This window comes from Bison bison, unplaced genomic scaffold (genome assembly GCF_000754665.1).
Source record: "Bison bison bison isolate TAMUID 2011002044 unplaced genomic scaffold, Bison_UMD1.0 scf7180017862139, whole genome shotgun sequence".
NCBI lineage: Eukaryota > Metazoa > Chordata > Mammalia > Artiodactyla > Bovidae > Bison > Bison bison.
In genome coordinates this window covers 170,004-181,321 of record NW_011492711.1, presented here as the reverse complement: position 1 = coordinate 181,321, position 11,318 = coordinate 170,004, and the positions used below count along the sequence as shown (strand labels likewise).

The 11,318-nt window shown below is 46.1% G+C and overlaps 1 protein-coding gene across 1 annotated transcript; it reads left to right on the top strand.

Annotated features, from left to right (window-relative positions):
• The first annotated feature begins 385 nt into the window (after window positions 1-385).
• Window positions 386-9,561, top strand: PGBD2 (piggyBac transposable element derived 2). The gene is made up of 3 exons (XM_010832698.1): window positions 386-643; window positions 4,591-4,654; window positions 7,489-9,561. The coding sequence occupies exons 2-3, from the start codon at window positions 4,638-4,640 to the stop codon at window positions 9,251-9,253; spliced, it is 1,782 nt and encodes a 593-aa protein (XP_010831000.1). The 5' UTR covers window positions 386-643; window positions 4,591-4,637; the 3' UTR covers window positions 9,254-9,561.
• The last annotated feature ends 1,757 nt before the right edge of the window (window positions 9,562-11,318 follow it).

Genomic DNA, 11,318 nt, shown 5'->3' with positions numbered 1-11,318 from the left:
TCGGAATTTCTGATTAGGTATTTCTGGGATGGGGCCCCAGAATATGCATTTTTATCATGTTCCCAAGCGAAGCTGTTGTTGAATTATATTGGAGAACCACCCACCTAGAGAGAAAAAAAGGTTTCGTCCCTTCGTAAGTAATAGAGAGGAAAGTACCTAGGCTAGCAAGTAGAGGAACCGGGGGAGTGGAGGGTGCAAGAGAGGCCTTGGAGAAGTGCAAGAGGTGCAAGGGGTGCAAGAGTATATTTCACTTCCCTGGCCCCGGCTTCAGAGGCACTTCCGGGTTTCCCCTAGGCACAGCGGAAGCCCCAAAGTCTCGTTGGTTGCTGGGATCGGGGGCGTGCCCTAAGCAGGGTGTGTCCTGGGCGGGGAGCGGAAGGCGGGCCGAAGGCGAGTGGAGCGCTCTCTTGCCGGACGTTGCGCTGCCGCGACGGCCGACGCCAGCAGCGCCGAGGCGCTCTAGGCTCCGCGCTACTAGTGGTATCTGGCACGAACCACGAGGCTCCAGTCTGTTCATCGCAGGTCGAGGTCGCCCCGCTTGCACCGCCGACTATACCCCTCTTGGATGTGGGAGCGGCGGACCGTAGCGATGTTTTTTCTCAACGGTGCCCCAGGCGTTGGGCCTCGATGCCGCGGGCGCACGGTGAGTAGGTGTGACCGGTACAGGCACAACGGACCTCGGGGCTTCGAGTTAACAGAGCCGTTTGAGGGGGTCCCCCTGCGGGGAGGAAGGCGGGGCCGGCACCGGGGCGGGGTTAACTGGGGCGGAGCGAGCGTGGGGGTGGGAGCCTTTGGGCTAGGCCGGGCTGGGGGAGAAGCCGAGGCCCGCTAATGCAGAATGTACTAAGGGAGGAGTGACCAGGGCTCTTGGGCGGGATCGGGGGCGGGGCAAGGCCGGGCTGGGGCGGGAAAGACTGCTGTGGGCGGAGCTTGGGCTCGGGCGGGCTGACGCTGGGGGCGGAGCGGGTGGACATCTGTGGGCGGGGTCGGCGGGATCGGGCGGGCTTAGAGGCCTTGCCCTTTAGGAGAGAAGGGGTTCTGCGTGGGGATACGCTGTGTGAAGGGCGCTTTTGGCATTTCCACAGTTTCTGCCTGCTTCTGGGATCTCTGAGGTTGCATAGCATCTTTGTTTTCCTCTCTTCCCCTTTTTTGTTTAGCATTGAGATGCGTACGAGAAGGAGAGCCCCCATATCTCACAAAGGCCATTCTTGAGCCGTTTTGCACCTGGCTTGACTTTGAGGCATTTACGTTTATAAAATGTCTTACTAAACAATGTTTTTTCTAAGTAACTTTAAAAAATGAGAAAAGTTTGAAAACTAATACAAAGAATCCCTACATTCAAGTCACCTGGGTTCCCCAAATGTTAACATCTTACTTAAGAGAGCAGTTAGCGAAACCAGGACACCAAAGGTCTACAGGCCTTGTTCAGAATTTTTCGCTCTTCTCAACCATTTCCTTTTTGTGGTATAGGATCCAAGTCAGGATTTAGTTCCATTTAGTTGTCCTGTCTCATTGGAAAATTTAATATTTTAAGCACTAGAGGTCCCCTCACCTCTAAGATCCCTCAGAATGGCCCTAGTAACATCAGATCTCAAATCTAAGAGCCTTTTCTTCCTGGGTGCCAGAGTCAGTTGAAAATGTCCAGCTGAACCTCTGGGAATGTCCAACTGAGAATGTCCAGCTGAGCCACAGCTTTGCACACCTGTGCCTTGACACATCTGGCCCTTGACTGCTCAGCATTTCCTGGTTTTTCTATCTCTCAGGTCAACCTCCTGCCCTTATATCTCTTAGACATCTCTGAAGATGCCTGTTCCAGCTTCTCTTTCATTTCAGGCTTCCTCCCTGGGTATCACCTGTGGCTTCAGGGATTCTTGTGGATTTGGGGCTTCCACAAATCCTCAGAAAACTGACTCACTTATGACTTTATCCCAGGCCATTTCTCAGACCTAGAGGGACTGTGGCCTTTCAGTACCTTTCTGGGTTATCTCAAAAGCACTTCCATCCCAATATGTGCAAGACACAGGTCCAAATCACCCACGTCTCATGCCATTCTTGTGCTCCTGGCCTCTGTGAATGGCACCACCCTACTCTAGCCACTAAACCTTAACTCTGGGAGGCCTCCCTGATCAGCCCTCTCCCTCCCCCTCAATCATCCAAACTTGTTGGTTTACTTTTTGAGTCCTACTTGGGCTGGCCCACTTTTTGCCATAAGCACCACCATCCTGATGATCGCTCTTATCTCCTTACGTCTGCTTTGGTGCCCTCACTCAGTTGTCTATACCACAGTCAGAATAAACTTATTAAAATGTAAAGCCAAATGTGTCATGCTCTGCCTATAACCTTCTCTGATTTCCCTTTGCTTTACGTTAAAGATAAGTCTCTTTAAACAGTGCCTTCAAGACATGGAATAGTTGATCCAGTCTCTTCGTATACCCTCTCCCTTGGGTTCTCTACCCTGTCATAATTGTCTTTGCTTTCCCGCGTATTTGCTGTTTCTTCTGCTTGGGATGCTGTTCTCTGCCTCCTCGGGGAGTTTGTACTCTTTTGGAGGGTCTGTTTCCTGCTGCTGCTACTGCTGCTAAGTTGCTTCAGTCGTGTCCGACTCTGTGCGACCCAATGGACGGCAGCCCATCAGGCTCCCCCGTCCCTGGGATTCTCCAGGCAAGAACACTGGAGCGAGTTGCCATTTGCTTCTCCAGTGCGTGAAAGTGAAAGTGAAGTCACTCAGTTGTGCCCGACTCTTAGTGACCTACCTCTGCTTTTTGGTAGCCTTGTTAGAGTAGTGATTTTATACATGCTTAGGTGTCTAGTAGGCACTTCTGATGTTTGCTAAATGAGTGAAGAAATTAAGGGCTGCTTTATATGGCTGCCCAACAACCTCTTTCTGGAAATCATTCCCGTTGGGAATTTGCTTAGCCTGCAGAGGCACTGTTTACTCTTGTCCAGTTCCTCTGGTGGTTCTGTCAAGAAGGGCAAGAAGGATGGAAGGGCCATGCAGTAGGGTATGGAGGGACTGAGGAGCACGGCCAGAGGACCACTGAAAGAGAAAAATGGCTTTTCCTACCCTTTCTGCGTAGCTATCCCTTCTGTTCTTGAGTCCACTGTATCAGTTGGCTCTCCATTGCTAGACATTTCGTATGCAAAGTTTTAGAGAATCTTTAGGAATGCATTTTTGTTAGGGTGAATTAAGTATTGAGTTCCTTAGTACTTTACTAAATAGCTGTCTTAAAGCCAAAAAGTTAAGATGAAAATGAAAGCCTGCTATAGAATTAGGAGAATGCCCTGCAGTATGGCCATTTGCTCTACAGCAGAAGTTGTTCAGTTCAGAAGGTATTTACTGTGTGCCTGTTACATGCCAGGGGCTGTGTTGGCTTCTAAGGATCAGTCAGTTCAGTCACTGAGTCATGTCCGACTCTTTGTGACCCCATGGACTGCAGCACACCAGGCTTCCCTGTCCTTCACCATCTCCCAAAGCTTGCTCAAACTTATGTCCATTGAGTCGGTGATGCCATCCAACCATCTTGTCCTTTATTGTCCCCTTCTCCTCCTGCCTTCAATCTTTCTCAGCATCAGGGTCTTTTCCAATGAGACAGTTCTTCATATCAGATGGCCAAAGTAATGAAGCTTCAGCTTCAGCATCAGTCCTTCCAGTGAGAATATTCAGGGTTGATTTCCCTTTAGGATTGACTGGTTTGATCTCCTTGCAGTCCAAGGGACTCTCAAGAGTCTTCTCCAACACTACAGTTCAAAAACAACCTACTACAGATTTGTTGGAAGTTTGATATAGTTAAAATTGTCCATCCTCCTTTGAGTTTCTGTGTTTTCTAAAAGAAAGGTTTCCCCATGCTGTAGTCATTAATATACTTCAAAAGTTTTAAAGTTGTGTTTTTGTTTTGTTTTGTTTTGCAATTAGTGCTTAATACATCTAGGACTTCACTGTCTAAAAAGTAGCCATGGTCCACATGTGACTGTGTAAATTAGAATTACTAAAAATTACATAAAATCAAAAATTCAGTGTCCCAGTCACACTAGCCATATATCCAGTGCTTAATCTTCACAGATGTCTCATGCCTACTATACTGGATAGCACTGATGCAAAATATTTCTATCACTGTGGCAAGTTCTATTGGCAGCACTGATGTAGGACTGTAGTTTTCAACCAAGGCAGATTTTACCTCCAGTCCTTCCCACCAGGGAACGCTTGGTGATGTCTAGAAACCCTTTTGTTTTTCACAACCAGTGGGACAGTTGTTCTGTACATACCCATACAGTGGTATGTAGTAAATGGAGGCCTGGGATGCTGTTAAACATCACACAATACATAGGAGAGCCCCCCACAACAAACAATGCCAATAGTTCTGACTATTGGAAACCCTGTCCCAGAATGTATTTTGTTGTGAGGTGTGAGATGAAGGAGCTTCTTCTTTTCTTCTCTGACTAGCCAGTCAACTACACATCATTTTCTGTGTGTACTTGATCCATTTCCCTCTGGTTGGTAGTGAATCTGAAGATTTTTTTTCCCTCAAATGATAGAGAAGGTCCTATTGTCTTGCATATGATTTCTTAAAACTGACTTCCATTTTCTTACAGATTCTTAGACTCTACAAGTAAAGATAACCTGGTGTTCCCAGTATATCATGGCTTCATCTTCAAGGTAGGAGTAACGTTTGATGAAAGGCTTTATGCAAGTACAGTTGACTCTTCAACACATGGGGACTAGGGTTGCTCACCTCTGTGCATTCACAGATCTGTGTGTAACTTTATAATGGAGCCCTCTGCACTGCTGGCTCCAACTGAGGATCGTGTAGTACTCTAGTACATATTTACTGAAAAAGAATCCATGTATAAGTGAACTCACATAGTTCAGTTCAGTCGCTCAGTCGTGTCCGACTCTTTGCGACCCCATGGACTGCAGCATGCCAGGCCTCCTGTCCATCACCAACTCCCGGAACTTGCTCAAATTCATGTCCATCGAGTCAGTGATGCCATCCAACCATCTCATCCTCTGTCATCCCCTTCTCCTCCTGCTTTCAATCTTTCCCAGCATCAGGGTCTTTTCCAGTGAGTCAGTTCTTCGCATCAGGTGGCCAAAGTACTGGAACTTCAGCTTCAGCATCAGTCCTTCCAGTGAATATTCAGGACTGAATTCCTTTAGGATGGACTGGTTTGATCTTCTTGTAGTCCAAGACTCTCAAGAGTCTTCTCTCAGTTTACATAGTTCAAACCTGTGTTATTCAAGGCTAACTGTATTCACCCCTTTGCTTTTGAAAGGCCAAGTTTTCAACGTTTTCAGCTCTCAGTCCTGCCAGCCACCCTAAGCGCTTGTTGTCTATGAAGCACCAAGGAGGGAGAGGAGAAAGGAAGATAGGAGAAAAGGCAAGGCAGACAGGGGAGTGTGTGGGGTGCTATGGATGCAGCTGTGTAGCTCTAGTTCCACACTTGATCTAAAGATGTGATTTGCTTTCCCCATCCTTCAAGACACAAGAGGGTTCTGTGTGGGGCTGCCTCAGTTCCTGTAGGCTTTCTCAGTACAGGGGTGTGAACAGCCAGGCAGAGAAGGTGTTTGAGGGCCTGTGGGTGCACAACAGCTTGAGTGGTGAGATTAGCCAAGACCGTGGGTGGGCAGGTCTGAATCTGCTGCTATAGACCATGGGTGGCTGGAGGAGGCATGAAAAGGGCTGATGCTCTTTGAGAACATGTCTTCGTTTGAGGTCTGTGGAGAGGCGGAGCTTCAGGTTTCCTCTCCCTTTCTGGCTGGCCCAGAGAGCTTGAGGTGTACCTCATCTCCCCAGAGGTCAGATGTCTTGTGCCCTAGCCTCTAGTATGGGGGCTGGTGGAGCCAATGCCCTGAAAGTGAAGTTGGAGTGAGTCTCTAATGCAGCCTAAACTCCAAAACTACAGGGCAGGCCTGCAGAGAAATAGCCTTCATGGTAAAGTCTGTATCCTCCCTCTGGTGTGTGGCTTTTCTCATGCAGTGGCCAGGAAATAGGACATCAGCGTGCCCACCTTCTCAAGTCCAGTCTATTCTTATAGCCACAGTGATGTATTGACCACTCACTGTCCTGCTCCATACCCCTTAGGGACTTTCTCTGATAACCTGGAAGTCCTCATCAGGACTCTGGAACCCTGTGGAGCCTTGGCCCTGGACCTAGCTACCTCTGCTCTACTCTTCTCCCCTCACTATGGTCTGCAGTGTCACTAACCTCCTTGCTCTTCATAGATCTCAAGGCCCTTCAGCCACAGGGCCTTGTGCCTGTACCTGCAGTTCTCTCCATCTGGGATACCCTGCAAGGCTGCAGGCTCACTCCTTCACCTTGCCAGTCTGTCTGCCCTGTAAGCCTTCCCTCATCATCTGTCTAAAGTAGCACCCCCAGCCCTATTCCTTTGCTGTATTCTCTGTCCCTTATTCAGGATGGCCCGCATCACTACCTGATGCCATCCTGTATAGCTACTTGCTTGTTGATATGTCATTTGTTTCCTTCATTTGGAAACAAGTGCTATGCAGGTCGGGGAGCGGAGTGTGCCCACTGTAGTCCCTGAGCAGCACTAAATACAAACATCTCTTGTATTTGGTTCCCACATGGACAGGCAGAATTAGAATAACAGGGGTTTCCATGTTTCCAAATCCATTTGGCAGGCAGTATGGAGAAAGCAATGGCACCCCACTCCAGTACTCTTGCCTGGAAAATCCCATGGATGGAGGAGCCTGGTAGGCTGCAGTCCATGGGGTCGCAAAGAGTTGGACACAACTGAGCGACTTCACTTTCACTTTTCACTTTCATGCATTGGAGAAGGAAATGGCAACCCACTCCAGTGTTCTTGCCTGGAGAATCCCAGGGACGGGGGAGCCTGGTGGGCTGCCGTCTATGGGGTCACACAGAGTCGGACATGACTGAAGTGACTTAGCAGCAGCAGCAGCAGCATGCAGTAGGATAGCAGATGTTGAGGGAGCCATGTGAAAATCTGTCTGAATCTGGCTAGGTCTTGAATTTGGGTAATGAGAGTTCAGGTAGGGAGAATGAGAATTTGGAAAGTGAGGAAACATATTTGTCAAGTGAGTAAGAACAAGGGAAGAGAGAGGTAAGGCAGAAGCACAAAAGCAGGGCTGCTCAGGTCACTGAGTCAAGAGACATCAGTGGACGTCACTTCAGCAGCCCAACCTTCCCATTGGCAGTTACTATTAACCAGGTGATGACAGTGGCATCTGGACTCATCACTAGAGAGAATCCTCTATTCAAAGACTTGAAGAAGGAAAGGAAGTATGGAATACCTCTTTAGAATGCCTCCCTTTATTAAAACACAGATTAGAAGAGTACTCTGTGTTTGTCTGGAACTTTGACTTATCTGGCACATTGCCTGGTGCTGTTGGATCTGAGATGCTGTTACAGCGGGAGTGCCCCCTTCTTGGGCAGTGGTTTGGTGGAGTTTTCTGCTGAAGCACTAGCTTTCCTGCATGGCCTCTCTTCATTCTGTTTCCTGTCATTGCAGCGGCCTCTTTACTGGGAAAAGTACCAGCTCAAAGCTGAAGTCTGTGAAGTTACTTGAGGTTCTGAATGCTCTGGAAGAGGAGGAATCTGGCCACAGTAGGGAGGAGATCTTCATTGCACCGCCCAAAAATGCTGCAGGGGACTTCACTGATGAAGACTCAGGTGATGAAGATGGTCAGCGAGGAACCCACGTGCCCAGTAATGTGCTGCATGCTTTTGTGGTCCCTGAGGACTCTGGCACCAGGGAGGAGGAGGAGGAGGACCTGCAGCTGCAGCCAGCCATGAAGAAGCAGAAGGCAGTAGTGGAACCTCAACGTGTTTGGACCAAAAGAGATATCCGCCCAGACTTCAGCAGTTGGACAGCAACAGATCCTCATATGGAAGATCTCAAAAGCCAGGAACTGAGTCCTGTAGGTCTCTTTGAACTGTTTTTTGATGAAGGAACGATTAATTTTATTGTTAATGAAACCAATCGTTATGCTAGGCAGAAAAATGTCAACCTGGGTCTCACAGCCCAGGAATTGAAGTGTGTTTTGGGCATTTTGATTTTAAGTGGGTATATATCTTATCCAAGGAGAAGGATGTTTTGGGAAACATCTCCTGACTCACATCACCATCTTGTGGCTGATGCAATTCGAAGGGACAGATTTGAACTGATCTTCTCATACCTACATTTTGCAGATAACAATGAGCTTGATGAAAGTGATAGGTTTGCCAAGGTCAGGCCTCTCATCGTACGCATGAACTACAATTTCCAGAAACATGCACCCTTGGAAGAGTTCTATAGCTTTGGCGAATCCATGTGTGAATATTTTGGATACCGGGGGTCTAAGCAGCTGCCTGCAGGGAAGCCTGTGCGGCTGGGCTACAAGATCTGGTGTGGGACGACCAGCAGGGGCTATCTGGTATGGTTCGAGCCCTCCCAGGGCACACTGTTCACTAAGCCAGACAGGGGCCTGGACCTGGGAGGCAGTATGGTGGTGAAATTTGTGGACGCACTTCAGACTCGTGGCTGTCTGCCATACCACATATTTTTTGACAAGGTTTTTACAAGTGTCAAATTGATGTCCATTTTAAGGAAGAAAGGAGTGAAGGCCACAGGAACTGTTCGTGAGTACAGAACTGAGCGTTGTCCGCTTAAAGATCCCAAAGAACTGAAGAAAATGAAGAGGGGTTCGTTTGATTACAAAGTTGACGAGAGTGAGGAGATCATTGTGTGTCGCTGGCACGATAGCAGTGTGGTCAACATCTGCTCCAATGCTGTGGGCATAGAACCAGTGGGGCTGACGAGCCATCACTCAGGAGCAAACAAGATGCAGACCCAGGTTCATCAGCCATCCCTGCTGAGACTGTACCAGGAGAAGGTGGGGGGTGTCGGCCGTATGGACCAGAACATCGCCAAGTACAAGGTGAAGATCCGGGGTATGAAGTGGTACTCGAGTTTCATTGGTTATGTTATTGATGCAGCTCTTAACAATGCTTGGCAGCTGCATAGGATATGCTGCCATGATGCCCAGGTGGACCTCCTGGCCTTCCGAAGATATGTGGCCTGTGTGTACTTAGAGAGCAATGCAGACACATCATCCCAAGGGAGGAGAAGCAGGCGGCTGGAAACTGAGAGCCGCTTCGACATGATTGGGCACTGGATCATCCACCAGGACAAGAGGACCCGGTGTGCCCTGTGCCACTCACAGACCAACACCCGCTGTGAGAAGTGCCAGAAGGGCGTCCATGCCAAGTGCTTCAGGGCATACCACATCCGGTAATGCCTGATGGGCAGAGGGAGCCCTCGGGATATGTGGTTTGCAATGAGATGTTTACAGCTAATTACATAGAGCATTTGGGGCACTTGTGGTGGTTTTGACAAGAAAGAGACCTGAGTCCTTGATTTGGTTTTGTATTTTTCCCCATTTTCATCACCGTTACCTTTTAATTATCTTCTATTATGCCTACATGTAATATACATTAATATTTACATTAGTAATCATAAATTTTTGTAAAGATATATTTTATACAACTATTTATTTCAACTTATGGGCCCTTTTTATTCAAATAAAATTCTTCCTTTGGGGTATAGCTGTCTGGTAAGGACAATTGAATGTAACCAAAACCTTATAGAAACTTGTGAACAGTAAAAAGGTTTTATAGTATATGCTATCAGTTATACTAATCTGATATAGGCAATATTGTATCAATATGATGAAGGATATCTTAATCATATTTATTTCATTTTATCTAATGCTAGCAAACTTTCCAGGGATAGATAATCTGCCATTATTTACCCAGCTGACTAGATGTATAGAGTTTGTATTTTCTTGATAAAAAATATTTTCCTAATACATGTATATCCATATGGAATCCATTTTTATAAATAGTGTGGAGGGAATTTTTTCACCCAAAAGGATGGTCAGCATCATTTATTAAAGATTAAATATATTTCCCCAATGATTTAAATTCTTCCTTTAAAAATTCCTGAACTTTGGGGGAAAGTATTAAAACAAAGAAAAAAGTTTATGTTGGAAAGCCTAGTGGAATATAATCCAGAAGAATATAAGAAATACATATAAAAATTTGGACTTAATAAAAAACCTAAGAGAGCATGTTGAGTATTTTTATTTGGGAAAGAACTTGCTACAATAGCACAAATAAAAAGAGTATATCAATATATTTGACCATATACAACTAAAACATCCATTAGCAAAGGAAAACACGAGGAAATTAAAAAGATATGTTTCACATTATTCCATTTGTAGTAGTATCTTCAGTGCAAAAAGATCTTATAAACACATAGGTGGCAAGAATAAAATGTGCTCTTATATATAAAAGAACAAATGGAAGATGAACAGTGAAGATACATAAGTGATGAACAGGGAAGCCTGGTGTGCTGCAGTCCATGGGGTCGTAAAGAGTCGGACACAACTGAGCAACTGAACTGAACTGAGATATCCTTTTTTAAAAAAACTAATTTATTTGTACCTAATTCCTGTTGGTATGGTGGAGAAAGGTGACAGACTCATGCAGTACCTGAGGAAGTATGAATCTGCAGCCTTTCTGAAGGTGATCTAACAGGTCCATCCAAAATCTTAAAAATTGTTCATACCCATAGAAAAGCAAATGTCTGGTCCCTTGTGATGTAAATAAAAGGGAGAAAAGGGACAGATCCTTCTTTTAGTAGAATCCCAACGAATAAATGGAGAAGGGAGGATGGAAATAAAATACTGCTATTTGGCAAATGTCACAGCAGTAATTTTTCAGCCAATAACTATCCGTAGATGCTAACCTTAGGGGCAAGAATTTCCTTAGGGGCAAGATTTCCAGAGGGAATAAACAGTAACCACTTAGTGGGAAAATCAGGCACACCACCACAACCAAACAAAGTTAATACTACCAGTGTTGAGATATAGATGTCCTGTGCTACCCACCTCACCTCAGGTATGGTAGGTACACTTTGATATTCCTGCCCAGAAGATACAACCTGAATTCTAAATCATGAGAAAACACAAGATAGACCCAAATTGAGGGACATATCACAGAACAGTTGGCTAATAGCTTTTGAAAGTGTTGAGGCTGTAAAAGAAAATGAAAAGGAGGATCTGTTCAAGATAAGATGGGACCAATGAAGTATAACAAATACAGTGTGTGATACTGGCCAGGTTCCACAAAAAAAGGTTTAGTGGGATAACTGATGAAACTTGAATAAGGTCTGAAGTTACACCATTTTAAAATATTCATTTCCTGCCTTTGACAATTATACTATGGTTATGCAGGATGTCAACATCTGGGGAAGACAGGTAATAGGAGCTAGCTATCTAGTACCACTGGAACTTTTGT